This window comes from Spironucleus salmonicida, chromosome 3 (assembly GCF_000497125.1).
Source record: "Spironucleus salmonicida strain ATCC 50377 chromosome 3, whole genome shotgun sequence".
In the NCBI taxonomy this organism is placed as follows: Eukaryota; Fornicata; order Diplomonadida; family Hexamitidae; genus Spironucleus; species Spironucleus salmonicida.
Genome location: NC_090598.1, coordinates 877,501 through 894,290, shown reverse-complemented (window position 1 = coordinate 894,290; position 16,790 = coordinate 877,501). Strand labels below are relative to the sequence as shown.

General features: G+C 47.2%; 17 protein-coding genes across 17 annotated transcripts; 11 read left to right on the top strand and 6 right to left on the bottom strand. All coding sequences in view use genetic code 6, as the record gives it.

Moving 5' to 3' along the window:
• Window positions 1-62: 62 nt before the first annotated feature.
• Window positions 63-1,559, top strand: SS50377_22842 (uncharacterized protein; the record flags this gene model as incomplete). Its single annotated transcript, XM_067906720.1, has 1 exon — window positions 63-1,559. One exon carries the CDS (start codon window positions 63-65, stop codon window positions 1,557-1,559), a length of 1,497 nt encoding a protein of 498 aa, XP_067765988.1.
• Window positions 1,560-1,654: 95 nt separating this feature from the next.
• On the top strand, window positions 1,655-2,314 carry SS50377_22841 (uncharacterized protein; the record flags this gene model as incomplete). Its single annotated transcript, XM_067906719.1, has 1 exon — window positions 1,655-2,314. One exon carries the CDS (start codon window positions 1,655-1,657, stop codon window positions 2,312-2,314), a length of 660 nt encoding a protein of 219 aa, XP_067765987.1.
• Window positions 2,315-2,326: 12 nt separating this feature from the next.
• Window positions 2,327-3,406, bottom strand: SS50377_22840 (Transmembrane domain-containing protein; the record flags this gene model as incomplete). Its single annotated transcript, XM_067906718.1, has 1 exon — window positions 2,327-3,406. One exon carries the CDS (start codon window positions 3,404-3,406, stop codon window positions 2,327-2,329), a length of 1,080 nt encoding a protein of 359 aa, XP_067765986.1.
• Window positions 3,407-3,562: 156 nt separating this feature from the next.
• Window positions 3,563-4,078, top strand: SS50377_22839 (uncharacterized protein; the record flags this gene model as incomplete). Its single annotated transcript, XM_067906717.1, has 1 exon — window positions 3,563-4,078. The coding sequence occupies one exon, from the start codon at window positions 3,563-3,565 to the stop codon at window positions 4,076-4,078; it is 516 nt and encodes a 171-aa protein (XP_067765985.1).
• A 36-nt stretch (window positions 4,079-4,114) lies between these two features.
• On the top strand, window positions 4,115-5,173 carry SS50377_22838 (TBC domain-containing protein; the record flags this gene model as incomplete). Its single annotated transcript, XM_067906716.1, has 1 exon — window positions 4,115-5,173. One exon carries the CDS (start codon window positions 4,115-4,117, stop codon window positions 5,171-5,173), a length of 1,059 nt encoding a protein of 352 aa, XP_067765984.1.
• Window positions 5,174-5,498: 325 nt separating this feature from the next.
• On the bottom strand, window positions 5,499-5,744 carry SS50377_22837 (uncharacterized protein; the record flags this gene model as incomplete). Its single annotated transcript, XM_067906715.1, has 1 exon — window positions 5,499-5,744. One exon carries the CDS (start codon window positions 5,742-5,744, stop codon window positions 5,499-5,501), a length of 246 nt encoding a protein of 81 aa, XP_067765983.1.
• Window positions 5,745-6,083: 339 nt separating this feature from the next.
• Window positions 6,084-6,680, top strand: SS50377_22836 (Phosphoglycolate phosphatase; the record flags this gene model as incomplete). The annotated part of the gene is made up of 1 exon (XM_067906714.1): window positions 6,084-6,680. The coding sequence occupies one exon, from the start codon at window positions 6,084-6,086 to the stop codon at window positions 6,678-6,680; it is 597 nt and encodes a 198-aa protein (XP_067765982.1).
• Window positions 6,681-6,798: 118 nt separating this feature from the next.
• Window positions 6,799-7,245, top strand: SS50377_22835 (uncharacterized protein; the record flags this gene model as incomplete). The annotated part of the gene is made up of 1 exon (XM_067906713.1): window positions 6,799-7,245. One exon carries the CDS (start codon window positions 6,799-6,801, stop codon window positions 7,243-7,245), a length of 447 nt encoding a protein of 148 aa, XP_067765981.1.
• Window positions 7,246-7,282: 37 nt separating this feature from the next.
• Window positions 7,283-7,786, top strand: SS50377_22834 (uncharacterized protein; the record flags this gene model as incomplete). Its single annotated transcript, XM_067906712.1, has 1 exon — window positions 7,283-7,786. One exon carries the CDS (start codon window positions 7,283-7,285, stop codon window positions 7,784-7,786), a length of 504 nt encoding a protein of 167 aa, XP_067765980.1.
• Window positions 7,787-7,810: 24 nt separating this feature from the next.
• On the top strand, window positions 7,811-8,230 carry SS50377_22833 (uncharacterized protein; the record flags this gene model as incomplete). Its single annotated transcript, XM_067906711.1, has 1 exon — window positions 7,811-8,230. The coding sequence occupies one exon, from the start codon at window positions 7,811-7,813 to the stop codon at window positions 8,228-8,230; it is 420 nt and encodes a 139-aa protein (XP_067765979.1).
• A 177-nt stretch (window positions 8,231-8,407) lies between these two features.
• On the bottom strand, window positions 8,408-8,635 carry SS50377_22832 (uncharacterized protein; the record flags this gene model as incomplete). The annotated part of the gene is made up of 1 exon (XM_067906710.1): window positions 8,408-8,635. One exon carries the CDS (start codon window positions 8,633-8,635, stop codon window positions 8,408-8,410), a length of 228 nt encoding a protein of 75 aa, XP_067765978.1.
• A 160-nt stretch (window positions 8,636-8,795) lies between these two features.
• On the bottom strand, window positions 8,796-9,167 carry SS50377_22831 (uncharacterized protein; the record flags this gene model as incomplete). Its single annotated transcript, XM_067906709.1, has 1 exon — window positions 8,796-9,167. One exon carries the CDS (start codon window positions 9,165-9,167, stop codon window positions 8,796-8,798), a length of 372 nt encoding a protein of 123 aa, XP_067765977.1.
• Window positions 9,168-9,408: 241 nt separating this feature from the next.
• On the bottom strand, window positions 9,409-11,349 carry SS50377_22830 (Kinesin-like protein; the record flags this gene model as incomplete). The annotated part of the gene is made up of 1 exon (XM_067906708.1): window positions 9,409-11,349. One exon carries the CDS (start codon window positions 11,347-11,349, stop codon window positions 9,409-9,411), a length of 1,941 nt encoding a protein of 646 aa, XP_067765976.1.
• A 1,234-nt stretch (window positions 11,350-12,583) lies between these two features.
• On the bottom strand, window positions 12,584-13,852 carry SS50377_22829 (Hexose transporter; the record flags this gene model as incomplete). Its single annotated transcript, XM_067906707.1, has 1 exon — window positions 12,584-13,852. The coding sequence occupies one exon, from the start codon at window positions 13,850-13,852 to the stop codon at window positions 12,584-12,586; it is 1,269 nt and encodes a 422-aa protein (XP_067765975.1).
• A 95-nt stretch (window positions 13,853-13,947) lies between these two features.
• On the top strand, window positions 13,948-14,724 carry SS50377_22828 (Glucokinase; the record flags this gene model as incomplete). The annotated part of the gene is made up of 1 exon (XM_067906706.1): window positions 13,948-14,724. The coding sequence occupies one exon, from the start codon at window positions 13,948-13,950 to the stop codon at window positions 14,722-14,724; it is 777 nt and encodes a 258-aa protein (XP_067765974.1).
• Window positions 14,725-15,406: 682 nt separating this feature from the next.
• Window positions 15,407-16,429, top strand: SS50377_22827 (ZIP Zinc transporter family protein; the record flags this gene model as incomplete). Its single annotated transcript, XM_067906705.1, has 1 exon — window positions 15,407-16,429. The coding sequence occupies one exon, from the start codon at window positions 15,407-15,409 to the stop codon at window positions 16,427-16,429; it is 1,023 nt and encodes a 340-aa protein (XP_067765973.1).
• Window positions 16,430-16,571: 142 nt separating this feature from the next.
• On the top strand, window positions 16,572-16,781 carry SS50377_22826 (Myb-like DNA-binding domain-containing protein; the record flags this gene model as incomplete). Its single annotated transcript, XM_067906704.1, has 1 exon — window positions 16,572-16,781. One exon carries the CDS (start codon window positions 16,572-16,574, stop codon window positions 16,779-16,781), a length of 210 nt encoding a protein of 69 aa, XP_067765972.1.
• Between the last annotated feature and the right edge of the window lie 9 nt (window positions 16,782-16,790).

Genomic DNA, 16,790 nt, shown 5'->3' with positions numbered 1-16,790 from the left:
TATTATCATTATTATATACTATTATACATATATTTCATTTTCCGCAATTTCGTTCCGTAATAATGCCGTACACGGATTCGGTCTTTTACAAGGCTAACAACCACGCCCCGCCCCAAAACAACCCCCTGCCGAACATCATCTCCACATCCCATCTGGACCAGATGCGATTCCGCGCGCACCCAACAAACTCGAAAACGACAGAAAACGACCTCCAGAACACGCAAAACGAGCAAATTGACGTCAAAGAGGCCAATATTGCAGTCACGAGGGCCTCAAAATGGTCAAACACCGATTTTTCTAACGAGGACATAAGAATCCAAAAAATTTTAGCGCACAAAAAAAACATTCAAAACGAGATGTACAAGAACGCAGAAACGTACGAAAACCGTCTAAAAGCGCGCAGACAAGAAGAAGTGGAAATCGCAAAAGCCAAAATTAGCGACAATTCGGAGTATTCCAGATACTTGAAAGTCGCCAGAAATGCAGCGGATTGCGCGCGATTCGAGAAGGAGTGGAAAGTCGAAAATCGTAAAAAATGCGAATCGGAGGCCCAAAACGACGCGAATTATCGCGCGTTTTTGGAGGGCGCCGCCGCGAAGGAAAAGACGTTCAAGAGCGTCATCCTGCAGAGGGCGCGCGAAAACTGCAAAAAATGCAGCGATTTCAACGAAAAAATATTTCGCGATCAAGTATTCGACAAGACTTTTGGGACTTTCGAGACCGAAAAGGAGCTCGCGGAGGCCAAAATCATGCATTAGCGGTACGTTGAGGACTGCGAAAATGAGCGAATTTCAGAGATTGAAAAGAAGCAAAAAACGGCCGAAATGTACGAATTTTTCCTCTAAAAAGAGCAGGAAAAACGCGACGCATTTCAAAAGGAGCGGAAAATGTTATATCAGGAGGAAATTCGGACGGATTCGGCTAAGGACAGTTTGCAGGACTATACAAAGGCGAAATAGAGTGCTTTCTAGCAGAAAATACGCGATGCAAATGCGGTCAAATAGAAGAACGCTGAGCATGTGATATAAGAGGCTGAGGAGAAGAAATAAGCCGTTATTGACTCGATGATGCACGCGAAAGTTGACGGACAGCGCAAGAAAGAGCAGTAAAAGCAGTGGTACGGGCACTGGAAATCGGTCAATTAGGACGTTTACGAGACCTAGCAGATCCAGGAGGCCGAAAGACACGCTATATCGGTTACAGCGAAAATGGAGGACATGGCGTACGGCAGGCGTATGATCGAGCTGGTCGAGGACGAGCGCCAGGCCGAGGGGGTCGTGAGATAGCGTTTATTGGAGGAAAAACGCCAAAGAGGCATTGCGCAGAGGCAGGAGGTCGACATTGTGGTCGCTAGGAAGAAGCGGGACATCGCGCTCGAGAAGGAGGCGGACAAGAAGGAAATAGTGAAGAAAATGAAGGAATTCAGGGCCGAACAGCAGATTCCGATCATCGCTGCCAGGGAGGAGAAAAACGAGGAGTACAAGAAGAGCTACAACCAGGTCGTGAGGTTCATGGACAGGCAGGAGACTGGTGTGAGCTGGATCAACGATGTGAAGTGAGGTAATTGCTCTGTCTGGTAATTAGGTTTTAGGGAACTGGTCTAAACCACAAATACAATGCGTTTATATAATATGGTATGCGATACTGCATAAAAATGGGCAGGACACCGCCAGTCGCACACCAGGCCTTCGACGAGGCGTTCCTGCGGGTTCTCCGCACAAGAGTTCCAGACCTTCCGCAGAACGCATCTCCCCGCGATGCTATTGCGCTATTCCACAGCCTGTCTAAGCAGGATCGTCAGGGGTTCTGGCCGGCACTGAACAAGATCCTAGGGGTCACCGGGGACTGGTCCACCAAGCACTTCTCAAACTGCTATCAGAAGCATGCATACTCAGGGGACATCAAGCGCTACCATAAGGTACTCATCGACTGCATTGCCTAGGCGTACCACGAGGAGGGGCCAGACGTGGACTAGAAGACTCCTCGCGAGAGCTGCAAGAAGCTGGTGGAAGGAAAGGACATCTTCCCCATCGCCGTCGACAACCTTGTGTACCACGTGGTTAAGGGGCTCCGGAGCGGCGAGCGGCAGCTAGCTAACCGGGTACCAGACCCCAAGGACACAATTGTTCTGAAGCCACTCTTCAGCAACCATCCCCAGACCTAGCACGCGCATCAGCCTGCCTATTACGGCATGAACGATCCTATAATTAACCAGGCGATTGCCTCGCTGGAAATGTTCCAGGCAAACCTCGCCAACTCCAACCTCCCGAGCCTGAATCTCTTCAGCGCCAACTACAGCGGCGCCTTCTGGTGATGGTGTATTGCCTCACAGCACATGCTCTAGCTGGCTCAGGTTCTCCGTGACGCTGTGGGGCGTGCTGACTATCAGGCCATGGTGGTCGTCGTGCGGCTGCTCTACGTCCTCCTTCGGCCGCACGTACGACAGGGTCTGCACGTAGGAGACCCGGTCGATCCAGTTCAGCGTGCTGGCCACGTACAGGCTGTCGGTCTTGGGGAGCTCCTGCGAGATGACCTTCTGGAAGAAGTAGGGGAAGAACACGCCGTGGTACACCAGCATCACCAGGAACCCGATGATGATGCCGTACCCGTAGCAGATCAGGATGTATACGGGCAGGTACTTCTTGTTCACCAGCACCTTCTGCTGCTGCCTCTTCACCAGCCGGTGGTTGGCGAGCGTGAACCCGAAGTTCAGGAACGACTGGTAGTAGATCGCGCGGTACTGGGCCAGCTCGGCCGAGGCGTCGGAGAGCATCGCCAGCTCCTGGAATATTATCGTGTGCAGGCAGAGCAGCACGGAGAAGATCACCAGCCGGTTCGGGGTCGTCAGGAACTCGGTGGGCATGAACCGGAGGATGTGGTGCCGGTAAAACCCGATGTAGATCGTGGTCCGGGCGAGTGAGAGCGGGATGGAGTCGTTGATGACGTAGTACAGCAGCCAGCTAATCAGGTACCAGAAGATGATCTTGTACGGGTATGGGTGGTGGATCACCTGATGGTCGAAGAAGAACAGCGACATCATGACGGTGATCGTGAACCAGTACCTGTGCAGGATGATGATGTCCGTCTGCCCTGGGAAGTAGCGCAAGACGAAGAAGGACTCCGCCGCAAAGAGCAGCACCCCGCAGCCCACGACGAGTGACGACACGATTATGTACTTCACGACGTAGTGGAGCTTCTCCAGGCGCTTTTCTGCCTCCTTGAAGGTGCGCTGGGTCAGCAGCGAGGCGAGGGTGAGGCTCGAGATTATGTCGCCGTAGAATATTTCGAAGTACCGCGGGCTCATCCCGCAGCACAGGAAGACGGTGCCGAAGACGATGACGGCGATGGGCAGGGACGCGAGGACGGACAGGAGGCACTTGAGCAGCTGCAGGGCAAACTCGTTCATTTATTTTGGCGTTACGTAACCTCATTATTATAGTCTATACGCGCAAATGGCGGCCGTCATAAACTCGCTGCTGCATTCAGCCAGGCATCGCTCTGGGCCGGCGGCCGCCGAGGCAAGTGTAGGGTGGGATTACTAGTATACAATACCACATAGTATATGCTATCCGGCCCGCCCAGGGCTCTGGAGGAGGCAGATGCAGCGGCACCGGGTCCTCTTGCGCCCGCAGCCGTCCCGCACCCAGAATGCAAGAGCTGCGGTGTGGAGGCCGGCAGAGCATTTTCGCAATTTGGCATTAGCGACTTTGGACACCCCACTCAGGCCCAGCTGACCTGGCGGAGCAGGGCGGGCTCGCTGCTCACCATCCCACCCGTACTCAGCGGGCAACGCCGCGAAGACAGTGCCGGCGCACGGGCAGACATAAATTATCCGGCAGCAGCGTCCCTGCAGCAGTACGGGCAGGCGCCTCCCCACGACTCCGCGCAAGGCCCAATCGCCCCCCGCTGGCGCCGAGTCACTCCGCGGATCGCCAGGATTGCTCCGCGCACGCAGAAACTCTCTCGCAAATTTGATTTAATTTCAGAAAAACCAACTAATTTACCAATATACTTGTACCCGCACCGATCTGGCCATACTCATATATGCGCGACTATTCAAAAACTAATGAATATTTGATATTATACGGTACTGTCGATAGAATCACTTCCCAGAATGGACAAAATATAGCCCGAGCAGAGGATCTTCATCTACAAGCAGGTCTTCAGCGAGACCAGTCTGCCCAAGAAGATCATCGACGACTATATGAAGGCCTCCGCGAAAACCCAGCAGGAGGCCAAAGTTTTCAAAACCACGATCTACCCCAAAAAGTCGGTCCCCTACCACGAGATAAACTTTAAAAACCTAGACAGGCTCGAGCTGCCGGTGGATATCTACAACCGGTCCCTGCTGTACACGACGTTCCTGGGCGCGCAGACGCTGCAGACGGCGCGGGACCTGCTCTACCGCGTGAAGCTCCTGCCAATGAACGCCGAGTTCAACCTGGTGCACGACAGGGACATCCTGGAGACGCAGTTCCTGGCGAGCAACTACGTCTAGCAGCACTCGATGCTGCTCGCGGACATCGACCGGACCTTCTCCTCGCTCTGGCTGTTCCAGGCAGGCCAGCTGTTGTTCCATCCACTGAACAACGTGGTGTGCGCCGCCATCCTCCACAACAACTTCTACGTGCAGGGGCTGTCGCTTCTAACCGCTGTGCTGTTACTGACCGCGGACACGGAGGAACAGGCGCTGGCGCTGGTCTTGCACTACTGCGGGTCCAGGGTGTTCCGGGATTTCCAGTCGTTTGCGGAGCAGACCATCAAGACGTACTCCATTTGCATTTTCAAGGCGGTCATCCGCCTGTTCGAGGACCAGGGCGAGCCCTTGCACGTCATCCAGGAGCGACTGTCGCAGAGCGTCTATCATCTGGTGGACTGCGCGCTCAGCGGACTGATCTTCACGGGCTTCGCCAAGAAAGGAATTAAATTCTCACTGAGAATCTTAGACGTGGTCATGGCGAGCACCAATTTAGACCAGACATTGCTCGAAGTGCTGATTGCGTACGCCTATGAGTCGAGCTGCGAAATATTGGAGAACGGCGATGAGGGCGTCGTGTAGATGATGAAACAAGGCGGCGGGGATCCAGCCAGGATTATACAGACCGCGAAGCGCATTAAGGGGAAATTTACGGCCGAGATCAACAACCTGTTCGTGCTGCTGGGGATGGTCTGAGGTCACAGCCAGTTCAGCAGGCGGTCCCGGAGCACCAGGTAATTCTTGATATTGTCCGTCCTGTTCATCTGCATTTACGGTTGTTCTTCAATATTTAATTCTTACAAATAAGTATCTTAGAGTTTAATTTGTATACCTCATTCAGATAAATTTACATTGTTTGAGGTTAAAACTACTTAAAACCTAAAATTGTTCTTATCAAACATAAAAAACTAAGTTTAGCCGCATAGCAACATGAAGGTATGGAAAGGGTCTTCCAACTTCACGCATATTCCCATCCCGGCGTGACCGCCGCATTCGATACACAAATTACCCAACCCCTCACTCAGAAGCGCCAGCCGCGCCTGAAGTTGCGCACCTCGTTCAGCCTCTGCCGGCCATCCCCGACCTCTGGTTTGCGGGAGGCACAGCGGTGCGGCGGCAGCGCTGGCAGGGGGTACAGCTCCGCCGTGGGGCGCACTGTCGCGTATCCGGCGAACTGAGTACACGACTTCTGGGGCGTGTCGGAGCGGCAGCCCTGATAGCGGTCGATGTAACGCAGCGTGGCGTCGAGCTGGAGGTCCACCTGCATTTGTGGAGTGGCAGTTTATTCGGATTCGCGGTTATTAGATCCCCTTATCGAAGATAGAGTATAGCCAAAAACAACAATTCGCCCTAGTCTGAAGACAGTGGTAACTCGAGAAATAACAAGGTAGTTGCAGCGTAAACTACCCGATCATGATTTTCATTTTTCACCTGAGTTATACTCGTTTTAACCTGCTAAGCACGCTTCTCACTATTTAAAGTTAAAAGTTAGATTCGTTTTCACTTTTTCACTGCTTTACTATTTTAAATACTAAATTATATAATAAAATATTATTTCTAATTTCCTCTGGTTGCCCCAATCCTACTAAGTTTGCGAGACAGATTAATGACTGTATTTCTGGACTTCGACGGCACGATTTGCGACACAAAGGCTACGCTGTACTAAATAGTTCGCCAGACGCGGGAGCTGCTGGGGCTTGAGTTCCACACCGAGGCCGAGTTCTACAATGCCGTTCCAGTCGGCGCAGCTTCGGCCTTCTTCGTGGCCACAGTTTTTGAAAATCACCCAGACGCACGAAATATCTATGACATCATTACCAGACAGACAATGCCAGTCTTATTCCCGCACGTCGTGGACCAGATCCGGATTCTGCGGCGTGCGGGCTGTAGGATTATTCTGTCGACGAACCGGGATCGGGAAAGCGTGTGTTTCCAGCTGCGATAGCTGGCGATAGCAGACGTATTCGACGAGGTGCGGGCCGTTCCGGAATATCGGCCGAAGCCAGACCCGGAGATGCTGCAGGGAGCGGCGTAAGCGGTGCTTGTCGGTGATACAGTGGTAGATTTATACGCCGCTGCGCGCGCAAACGTCGCGTTTTTAGGTGTTTCATGGGGATTCGGGAGAGTTACAGAATTCGAGGGCTGCCAAGTCTGTTGTCAGGTGCAGGAGCTGGCAGGTCAGGTTCTGGCCACAATGGGCTGATGGTGGTCATGGCGAGCGTTGAAATTGTAGTAATGGTAAAAATAAAGTTTATAATATAATGCTGCTTTTTGTACTTTTATATAAGATATTATATTACTATTTTTAGATAACACCCAAAATGGAATCTAGTATTCACAGATTTATGCCGAAGTAGAACTAGACAAAGTCGCTAGCGTAGCTAGAGAAGCTTTATATCAATAATAAACTGGATAAGATGAGCTAGCGGCTAAATTTTATTACTAATAGCTAGGATTTTTAGGCGAAAACTGGTAAAAAGGAAACTCCTAGGAGCTTATTGGCAAATCAGCTAGAGGATATGGATATATAGCTGATAAATAGCTATATATCTAATGAGTCGGTAGAGGATTGCCCAGAAAAATCGAGAAAAACTGCTTAGAAAAAACTATCTCGCACTAATCCACAATCATTGTAAAATAGCCCATTTAGACAGCATTCTCCTATAAAAACCAAATAACTAGTGTAATTTTCCTCACTGCGATCATAAAACTAAAACCAACCATAAGACTCTAAGTTAAAAACATTAACGCAATATAAAAAGAAGTGAAATACATATATAATTACATATAATTATATAATTGAAAATGCCGAAACCCATTGAACTTTTATATGAGCAAGCAATGAACTAATAAAAACGTATGGAGATTAAAACACATGACAAAATTACTGCATAATAAAGTATCTCTACATATCCAAAGTTAGTGATGCCAGGAGATGAAAAGGACCATTTACTGTAAATTTAACGGAAACTAAAGAGAGAAGTATCTTTCTTAGGTATCTGTAAAATATAGTAAGCGAAACAAAATAATTTCAAAATCGATCTGAAATCTTTGTATACAGCAGATGCAAATTTTAAAAGATTATCACCACGAATTTCTGCTAGAATATAAAATAATAATACTAATAAGTACTATAAGCTTATCCCTAGTTGTACATCATCTAAACCTATAGTGCGAAATTGTAGCCGAATTATACCCAGTAATAGTAACCTTACTGGTGTGGATCTCAAAGTTGAGGGAATGGTGAGACTAAATTCACAAATTTTTAGAGATTTAAACGTTACTTCTGATGATGAATTAATTATATGAAAATATAATAAAGATATTTTTAAAATGCAAAAAGTAATTTTGATTGGAAATATCGCTTTAGTCAATGAATTTATGGTGCACTAGCAGCTTCCAAGTTTCTTATAGTTTAACTATCCTGTTTTTGTCAATAAAGGTGATATAGTATTTTGGTATTTGCCTAGTGAAGCATTTTACAAGCACTACGCTTTCAATGCAGATTTAATGCTAATATTTTACGACTAATTAGTATTTTAGTTGAATTTGCCGACAATTTAGAACTAATACCTTATAGTAAAGGTCCATGATGACGTTTCTTAGAAGTATGCTTTGTTAAAGAACTTAATAATTGTAACTGAAGTTACAAATGAGACACTGATGTTGAAATCTCCAAAGGATCACATCTTTTAGACTTATCATAAAAGCGAGGTTACTGGATAACGAAATAGAAAAAAGAGATGCTGTTGAATAATTTTTCTTAACTAAAATACGTATATATCTGTATATTGACTAATTATGAGTGAAATTATCTAACGGCGTACTAGTTTCCCTATTTAAAATATTTAGTATACGATATCTTCTTAAATTATATAATATTAAAATCACGAGCGCTCATAGGTAAATGATCAATAAATTAGAGTTTACTCACTTTTTACCTTTTACTTTATGTTCTTATGAATTTTCGCTATTTAAATCAAAGTCAGGAACAAAATCTAAAAACTGGTAAGCACTTTTGGGATTGCCAACTTCATTGTTTAAAAACTCTATTGATGACATATTGTCGTATTTTTTACTAGTTAAGTTTGCTTCTGATTGGTTCATGTGTAACTAAGACTTATTTTTCTTACCAAAGGGTAAAATGTTTATTGGCATTTTAATTAATACCTATATTAGTATACTATTTTAAATATTGGGTAAAATATTATTAATAGAAAATAAATCTTAATTTATACGAACTTATAAACCAATTATATAAAAATTCATTACATGTATACTTTTATATAATATCGTTAAATTATGCACCATATCAAAATCAAATAACAATAGGTACCCAACAACCTAGTTTAGAAAGTATGGTATCAACTGACCTATCTATTAATTCAAGCCTTGAAAAATGCTATTAGCAAATTAAGTAACTATTCTGAATATCTTATTTTAGCTTTAATGCGTTTTTTTATTCTATTATTAACTCTCGATTGATGAAGGACAAATTAATTTCCGTAATGGAGTCTTGTCCTGAATATTGTTAAATATTACCTAATCTCTCCACTGGCACAATTGGTGCTAACGGCACACTATAACTGTACTTTCCTGGGCTTCTGGGCGTCTATCGCATGATTTTACTCACATTGCGTATCCTAACCAGCGGAGACAACAACAACTTCGCGCACGCCATCTTTCTCATTTTATAAAACACAACTTCCTTGAATACGCCATATCACCATATATCAACAACATTTCCCGAATGCGAAACCAGAAACTTAACTAAAACAACAACTAAAAATCTATTTTTCATATAATAATCAGTATTACCGAAAATTAAAAAACCGATTTCATCCAATTACCATTATTACACATTATTACCATTATTATACATTATTATACAACATTTTCCCTTTCCCAAAAATCACCAAAAATCACCCCAATCACTTAACCACAGTCTTTTCCACGGCCTCCCTCTGCATATCCAGCCCCCCCAGGCCCCCCTCTTGCGCCACCAAATTTCCGCGCGGAAACTTGATTTTCGCGTTCCTGGCCTCCATCATAATTCTGTCGATTTTTTCTCTGCTGATTTCGTCGAATTTCAGCGCCGATTCGTTGAATTTCAAATTGTTCGAAATTTTGTCAATTTCGTGAGGTGGAATGAAAAGTTGAATTAAAAGTGACTTTTGATCAATCGCCTAAATCGCGTTTTGCTGCTCCCGCACCAAATCGTCTAAAAATCGCTGCTGCTCCTCTTTCACCTCCTGAATGTCCTAAATCGTGCCCTTTATGGCCCCCTTCAGGCCCTCAATTTTGCGCTTCAGGCCCTCAACTTCCTGCCCCGTCGAGAGGCGTTTTGCGTGGTTTTCAGCGATTTTCCGCTCCTTAAAATCGAGTTCTTTCCGCAAATTTCCCTCGCGCTCCAGGCGCTCCGCGAGCTTAATTCGCGCCTCCCGCAACGCGCGCTCCCGCTCGCGATTCTGATCGATTAGCTGCTTCCCGGAGATGACTTCGTTTTTGAGCGTTTTTAGCGTGTTTTTCATGTCTTGAATCGTCAGTTTCGCCGCGCTCGTGCTCTGCTCCTGCTCTAGCATCTTCGCTGAGAGGATTTTCTGGTTCTCGCGAAGAATTCGCATCTGCTCGGCCTGCTACGGGTCGCTGTACTCCTCTATTTCCTCTATTTCTTCAAGCTGCTCGTCCGGTTGAATTTGGAGGATTTTCTGCTGAATTTGCTGCAAAATCAGCACATTTCCGCCGTTCTGCATCGCGTTTTGGAGCTGGTCCTCGAGCTTTTTGATGCGGTCGCGCATCTCGCGAATCTGGGCGTCTTTGGGGTCCTCGTTGACTTTTGGCTTGTTTTTGATCTTTTTTGCCTGGTCCGCGTAGCGCAAAGTTGACATGGTCTCGTCGTAGTTCGTGGACGCCGGGTTCACGGCCGCTACCATGAGCGTTTTCGAGTTTCCGCCGAGCGAATTCTGCAGGAGGCGCGTGAGGACCGAATCGCGGTACGGGATGTGGTTGGAGCCGTCTACGAGCTTCTAAATGACGATTCCGAGCGTTGTGAGCGATAGGTTGATCGCGTTCGCCTCGCTGAGCCGTTGGCCCTCGGCGCCCGTCTTTCCCTGGCGCTCAGAACCCGCTAAATCGACCAAATTGAGCCTCCCGACGCGGATAGTTTCCTTGTTTTGGATCGTTTCTGCGCACTCCAATTTTACCATAAAAATTGAGTGCGAGCGGGAGGACGTGGCGTTCATTTTGGTGGCGGCGACCGAGCGGTTGCTGAAGCCCTTGTCCATGAGTTCCAGTAGCTGCTCATCGGTCTGCACTGTGTGCTCCGTGAGCCCAGCAATGAAAATACCCTTTTCTGGGTGCTCACGGAGCGGCAAGTTTCCACCTGGCGTGATCAGATCCATCACATGCTCGTTGTAGATTTCGATGTAGGAACCAGTTACCAGGTACTCCACGGCCGTGTTTTTGGCGATTTGGTCGAACAAAAATTGAAACGAATTCGGCGTGCATCCTGGTTGATTTTTGTCCCCGGCCATCGTGTAGGTCTTCCCGGAGCCGGTCTGGCCGTATGCGAAAATGCAGGCGTTGAAGCCCTCCATCAGCGAATGGATTACTGGCCTGAACGACTCTAGGAAGATATCGATGTTTTTGGATTCAATACCGAAAACACCGTCAAAAGTGAATGTCCTGGGCACTTTTTTGCCCATAGATTTCGCGTCCTTGTCGTTTCCAGGGTTTTTCGGGTCATAATCTGGCGGATTAACTGTAACTGTGCACAGCTCTTTGTTTGAAAACACAACGTTGTGCGCGCCCTCGTTTGCCTCTTTCTGGTTAAACGGCCTGCAGCGAATAATCACTTTCACCGTGTCTGACATTTTTAAAGGTAATTGGAGTGAAAAATAAAACATTTAAATTCATATAATATTCACATTTTTTCAACAGCAAAATAAACCGCTCAGCAACGTAGCACATTCGCGCAATGCTGTCTAGCTCCACCCGCTCCTGCTCCGTGTGCGTGTCGTGAATATTGCACCCGATAACAAAGTGCTCCGTGTGTGCCAGTTTCTACTGCAAAACGCCTATTTCCGTTCCGCCCTCGTAAAAAATTTCATCTGGTGCGGTACTGAAGCTCTGCAGCAGCACCCCATACGCTTCGCTTTTCGCCACTTTGAAGGCAGGGAGGATCTCGCGGATTTCGTGGTTGTACGCCTGGAAAACCGTAAAATCTCCACCGAATTTAGCGCAAATTCGCGAGATTTGGGCCGCGATGTCCTCCAAATTACAGCTTGCCCGCACGTGCAATTCGAGGGTAATCTCGTCCCCAGCGGCCTGGATAACGCCAATGTTAATATTTTGCACCAACTGGCGCTGGCTGTTCCGGAGCGTTGCGATCTGCTTGTTTTCGGCCACGAGGAGCCCCGGTTCATGATCTTCGCTGGTTCATGACCTTCGCTGGTTCATGACCTTCCCTGGCGCAGATCCGCACTGCGCGCTCGCCACAAACTGAATCTGCTCTAGGTACTCCAAAATGGGGCTTCCCAGTGCGCCGGCGGTCAGCACGCGCTCGTCTTTGTCGGCGAAGACCTTCTCCGCTTAATTTGCGAGTTCCGGGGCGAACGGGAACCGCAGGCGCGCGCAGAAGCCCCCGTTGGCGTGGATCAGCAATTCGCGGTCCGATGTCCAGTCCGTGTTGAGCAGAATTGGCGACTTCGGGGCCACGCCGAGCCCGTGCGCACCGCTCATCGTCGTCTCCTCGGAATTCGTTAGCAGCAGCTCGATAGGGTGGCGTTGTCGGCGCCCAGGGAGGTCCCTGGCGAAAATAGCAAGTTTCCGTGCACCATTGGCGTTATTTCGCGATCTAATGTCTTCACCATGTCCATGTGGGCCTGAATGGTGAGTATCGGCGTCCCAGGGAGGTCCCTGGCGAGCAGAAGATTACCTGCTGTGTCTGAATCCAGATTTCAGTCATTTGCAACTGCATAATCCTTAATAAAGCTCTCGAGTGCCGAAGTATCAGCTGACCCGTGCGGAATAGCGCATATTTGGTAGAAAATGTCCAAAACGGCTTTAAGCATTTTTCGTATAATAGTATTATTATATATCAAAAATTCATTCTACAACTGAAATCCGGAAATTCGTCGAATTTGCCAGCGTCTCTTGAATTTCAGCCTGCGTCTTACCCTTTGTCTCAGGGCAATAGAAGAATAGAACAAATGTGGTCGAAATCGTCAGGCTGATGTACAGAATAAAATTCGCCCAGTCGGTCAGAATTGGAAACAAAACGATCACGAAAAGATGCGAAACGTAATTGCAGGACATAAGAATTCCGATAAACATACTCTTAGCAGAAATTGGGAAAATTTCAGAGGCGAGGACGTATAAAATCGGCCCCGGACCGACCGCGAACCCGATAATGAAACTGATGTAGCACCCTAGCAGTAGTGGCTGCGAGGGCTACCGCAGACCGTAGTTTGATAGGATTATACACTGACTCATGAAGCAAATCGTGAGCCCCGTAAAAAGAAGCCGTCGCCGGCCCAGTCGTTCGATCAGCAGCAGCGCTATGACCGTAAAAACGATATTCACTGATGCAATAACAAAGTTGCAGATGATAGACGAAAACTCAGAGTTGAACTGGTTTTTAAAGATCTCGTTCGCGAAAACAATGACGCCATTGATCCCCGTCCACTGCTGGTTGATGCCCAGAAAAACCGTACACAGCAGCAACTCGCCGTACTCCCTGGTGAAAATCTACGAATAATTTACCTCTTTGTGGATCCGCTTCTGGACATCCGGCGTGAAAAAAAGCAAAATGAGCCCCGCGAGGGAGCTCAGAATGGCTGGACAAAAGGAGGCCCACCAGCAGTTGAATTTGAGAAACGTGAGCTTAATTACCAGTAAAATTATTGAATTGATAAATATTCCAATGGTGATTCCAAACTGGAACCACATCCCTAAAATGCCACGTTTCTGAGGCAAGGCATGCTCGCCAACTATTACCAGTGTGGGACACATAAAAAGCAGTTAGAAGAACCCTGCCAAAACCCGCATAATGAACAAGAAGTATTCATTAACCGGAATACATTACCCGATGGTAAAGAGGAAAACGCCAGTGCAACCGATCATTGCCGTTAGTTTGAACCCTAAGAATTTGGCGATCAACGAAAATAGCGATGAACCGGCTGCAAAGCCGATTATCGAAGACGTGGATAATAGGGGTAAAAACTACTTAATGATAACTTCAGCCTCGTCGAAGCTAATTCCATAAGTATCCATGTAATAAAGCTAAATAATGTCCCGTGACATGTTTGAGAGGGCAGAACCTAGTGAAATTCCAGCTAATAGCTAAATAGTCAATAATCTGTAAAAATATATCATTTTATTTATTTATTTTATATAACAAATATTATATAGTAAGTTTAAATTATTATTTTGGATAATTAATTATAATATATAAAATATAATAGAAGTAAATGAAAATTATAGTTGATCTAGGTTCAACTTATACGAAGATTGCAATATTTTCTGAAGGTAGGTTGATCGAATAACTTTCAATGAGGACACAAAACGATAAATTTACACAAATAATTGATAAAGTTTAGAAATTAAACTATTCATAAATAGTTATTGCTATAGCTGGTCCGCATGATGATAAAAACTTGTATTTTACAATCGAAAAATGTCAAATATAATATTCAAAATAACATTTGTAATCACTCTTCAAAGGCGAAGTTTATTTTTTAAACGATATGGAAAGTGTAGGATATTCTATAAAATGTAATAATGCTATTTTTATAGGTATTGGTACGGGTATTGGTGTTTGCTATAAAGTAAATAATACAGTATATGCATCAGAATGTGGTCATATACGAGTTGATTTAGATCAGGACCTAAATGAGTTTTTATGTAGAAAGTTTAAAATTTCAGTTATTTCTTATGATAGAATTATATCTAGTTAAGGAATAATAAGTTTATGCGAATTTTATAGTAAAAACAATTTAACGGCAAAATAAATATTCAAAACTAGACCTTAAATCGTGTAAAAATATTTTTTATTTGTAGAATAATATATCCTGTAAATAAGAAAAATGTTTAACATATAGAGTATATTTTTAACAGGTGGTGTTGTTTCTAAAAATTATTAGTAATTTAAATAATTTTCTAATTAATTTTCCGATGTATCTATTTTAAATTAGTAATAAGCATTTTACGGTTGTCTTAATTTTATTGAATTGGTTGAAAACAAATGAATTACATATACTATTATATATATTTATATATAACAGAATTAATGAAATCAAATAACTCATTTTTTTAACTAAATTTACCTAATACATCTTATGACGAACTTAATAATATAACTATCATAAAACCATAAGCTATGAATAATGCAGAAGATTTATTGAGTGTCAAATATAAACCATCACAAAATTAAAATTGTTAAAAGTCCTCTAAACAAAAATTTGGCGGTTTTTAGTTATCAAAATCATAGGGTATGAGGAGTAATTTGCTATCAACAGTAATGGAGTTCAAATCAGATAGCGATGACTAATTTATAGACGATTTGATAAGTATTTGAGTGAATGACATTAATTTATCTACTTTTCGTTAAAATAATAGTAAATAAACTTTTATATACTATTGTTATATTAATTTATAGTTGAAAAAGCTGTCTTTATTGAGCAGATTATCAAAATTAGGTTTAATAATATTATCTCGCTGGCCGACGGCACGCCTCTGGCCCACGACCTGTGCAGTGACGCGCGGCTGTGCGGGCGGGTGCAGCGCCTCCTGGCGGGGGCCGGGCGGGAGTGCGGCCGGCGTGGGGAATGATACTGGGCGGCGTGGAGCGGCGCGGGGAATTAGGATATTATACGGTACGCGAGATGTTCCCCCGAAATTCGGCTTTCTTTCCGCCGCACCACTCCCCCAATGTCAAGCGCCCTCGCGATCGAAATCTTCCAACCGCTCTCGGCCCTGCTGATCCTCGTGGTGGCCCTGCTGGGCGGCGTGCTGCCCTACCTGGTGCAGCGGCTCGCGAAGAGCACGCGGGTGACGGGCCGGATGAACTGCCTCTCGGGCGGCATGCTGGCGGGCGTGGCGCTGCTGCACATCATCCCCGAGTCCGGGGACGCGCTGAACCACGCCTGCGGGGACTTCCCGGTGAGCTCGGTGGTGCTCTTCCTGGGCATCCTCGCGATGCTGGTGGTGATCCAGGTGGGCCACAACCACGGGCACGACCATGACCACGGCCACCCCGACAACGCCTCGGCCTCGGACACCGGCAGCGCGCCGCTGGACTGCGAGGCCCACGCGTCCATGACCTTCGGCCACTGCGGCCCCTCCTGCGTGGTGGACCGCAACAACCACTGCCACGACCACGACGCGGACAACTGCACCGAGACCTGCCAGGCCACCGCGCCGCCCGCAGTGAGGCCCGACTCCACCATCAAGGCGCTCATGCTCAGCCTCATGATCCACGACGTGTCCGAGGGCGTGATCCTCGGCTTCCAGACCGACCTGCACGAGGGCGCGTTCCTGGCGCTCGCCATCCTGATGCACAAGTGGTGCGACGTGTCGTGCCAGGTGATCGCGGGCATGCGCAAGGGGCTCAGCCGGCGCCAGAACCTCGCCTTCGCCCTGCCCATCGCCTTCGCGACGCCGGTGGCCCAGCTGGTGACCTTCGCGGTCATGCGGCTCGCGCACGTGAGCGAGGCGGGCGTGGCCTTCAACGTGACCAAGGACTGCTTCATGAGCTTCGCGGCGGGCACCTTCCTGGCGATCGTGCTGGTCGAGATCCTCGGCCACGAGATCACCGGCACCGCGCGCGAGGTCGCCGGCGGGGCGCTGTGGACGCTGCTGGGCTTCGGCCTCGTCAGCGTGAGCAACGTGATCGAGGTGGTCACCGGCGGGCACGATCATGGGCACGACCACGGCCATGCCCACCACGAGTGACACTTTCCTTTCCTCACCGCTCCTCGTACTCGCAGAAAAAACTGCCCTATCGCGGGGTATTCTCGGGCCCACGCCTGCTTTCTACGGCACGCGGCGTCGGACCCGCCCGCGTCCCTGTCGCCAATGTACTCGCCACTCCACAATGCCAGCCTACCGATGGACCTACGAGCAGGAGGAGCGCCTCCACCAGGCCGTGCAGCGCCACGGGAGCCAGTGGGAGCGCATCCGGTGCGAGAGCTTCCCGCGGCTCTCGGTCGCCGTGATCAAGAACAAGCACTACCGCATGCGCAAGGACGCCGCGCCGGCCCAGGATGGCGAGTTGCTCAAGCTGCTGCAGGCCTGCTGCGAGTGACTGCATGCA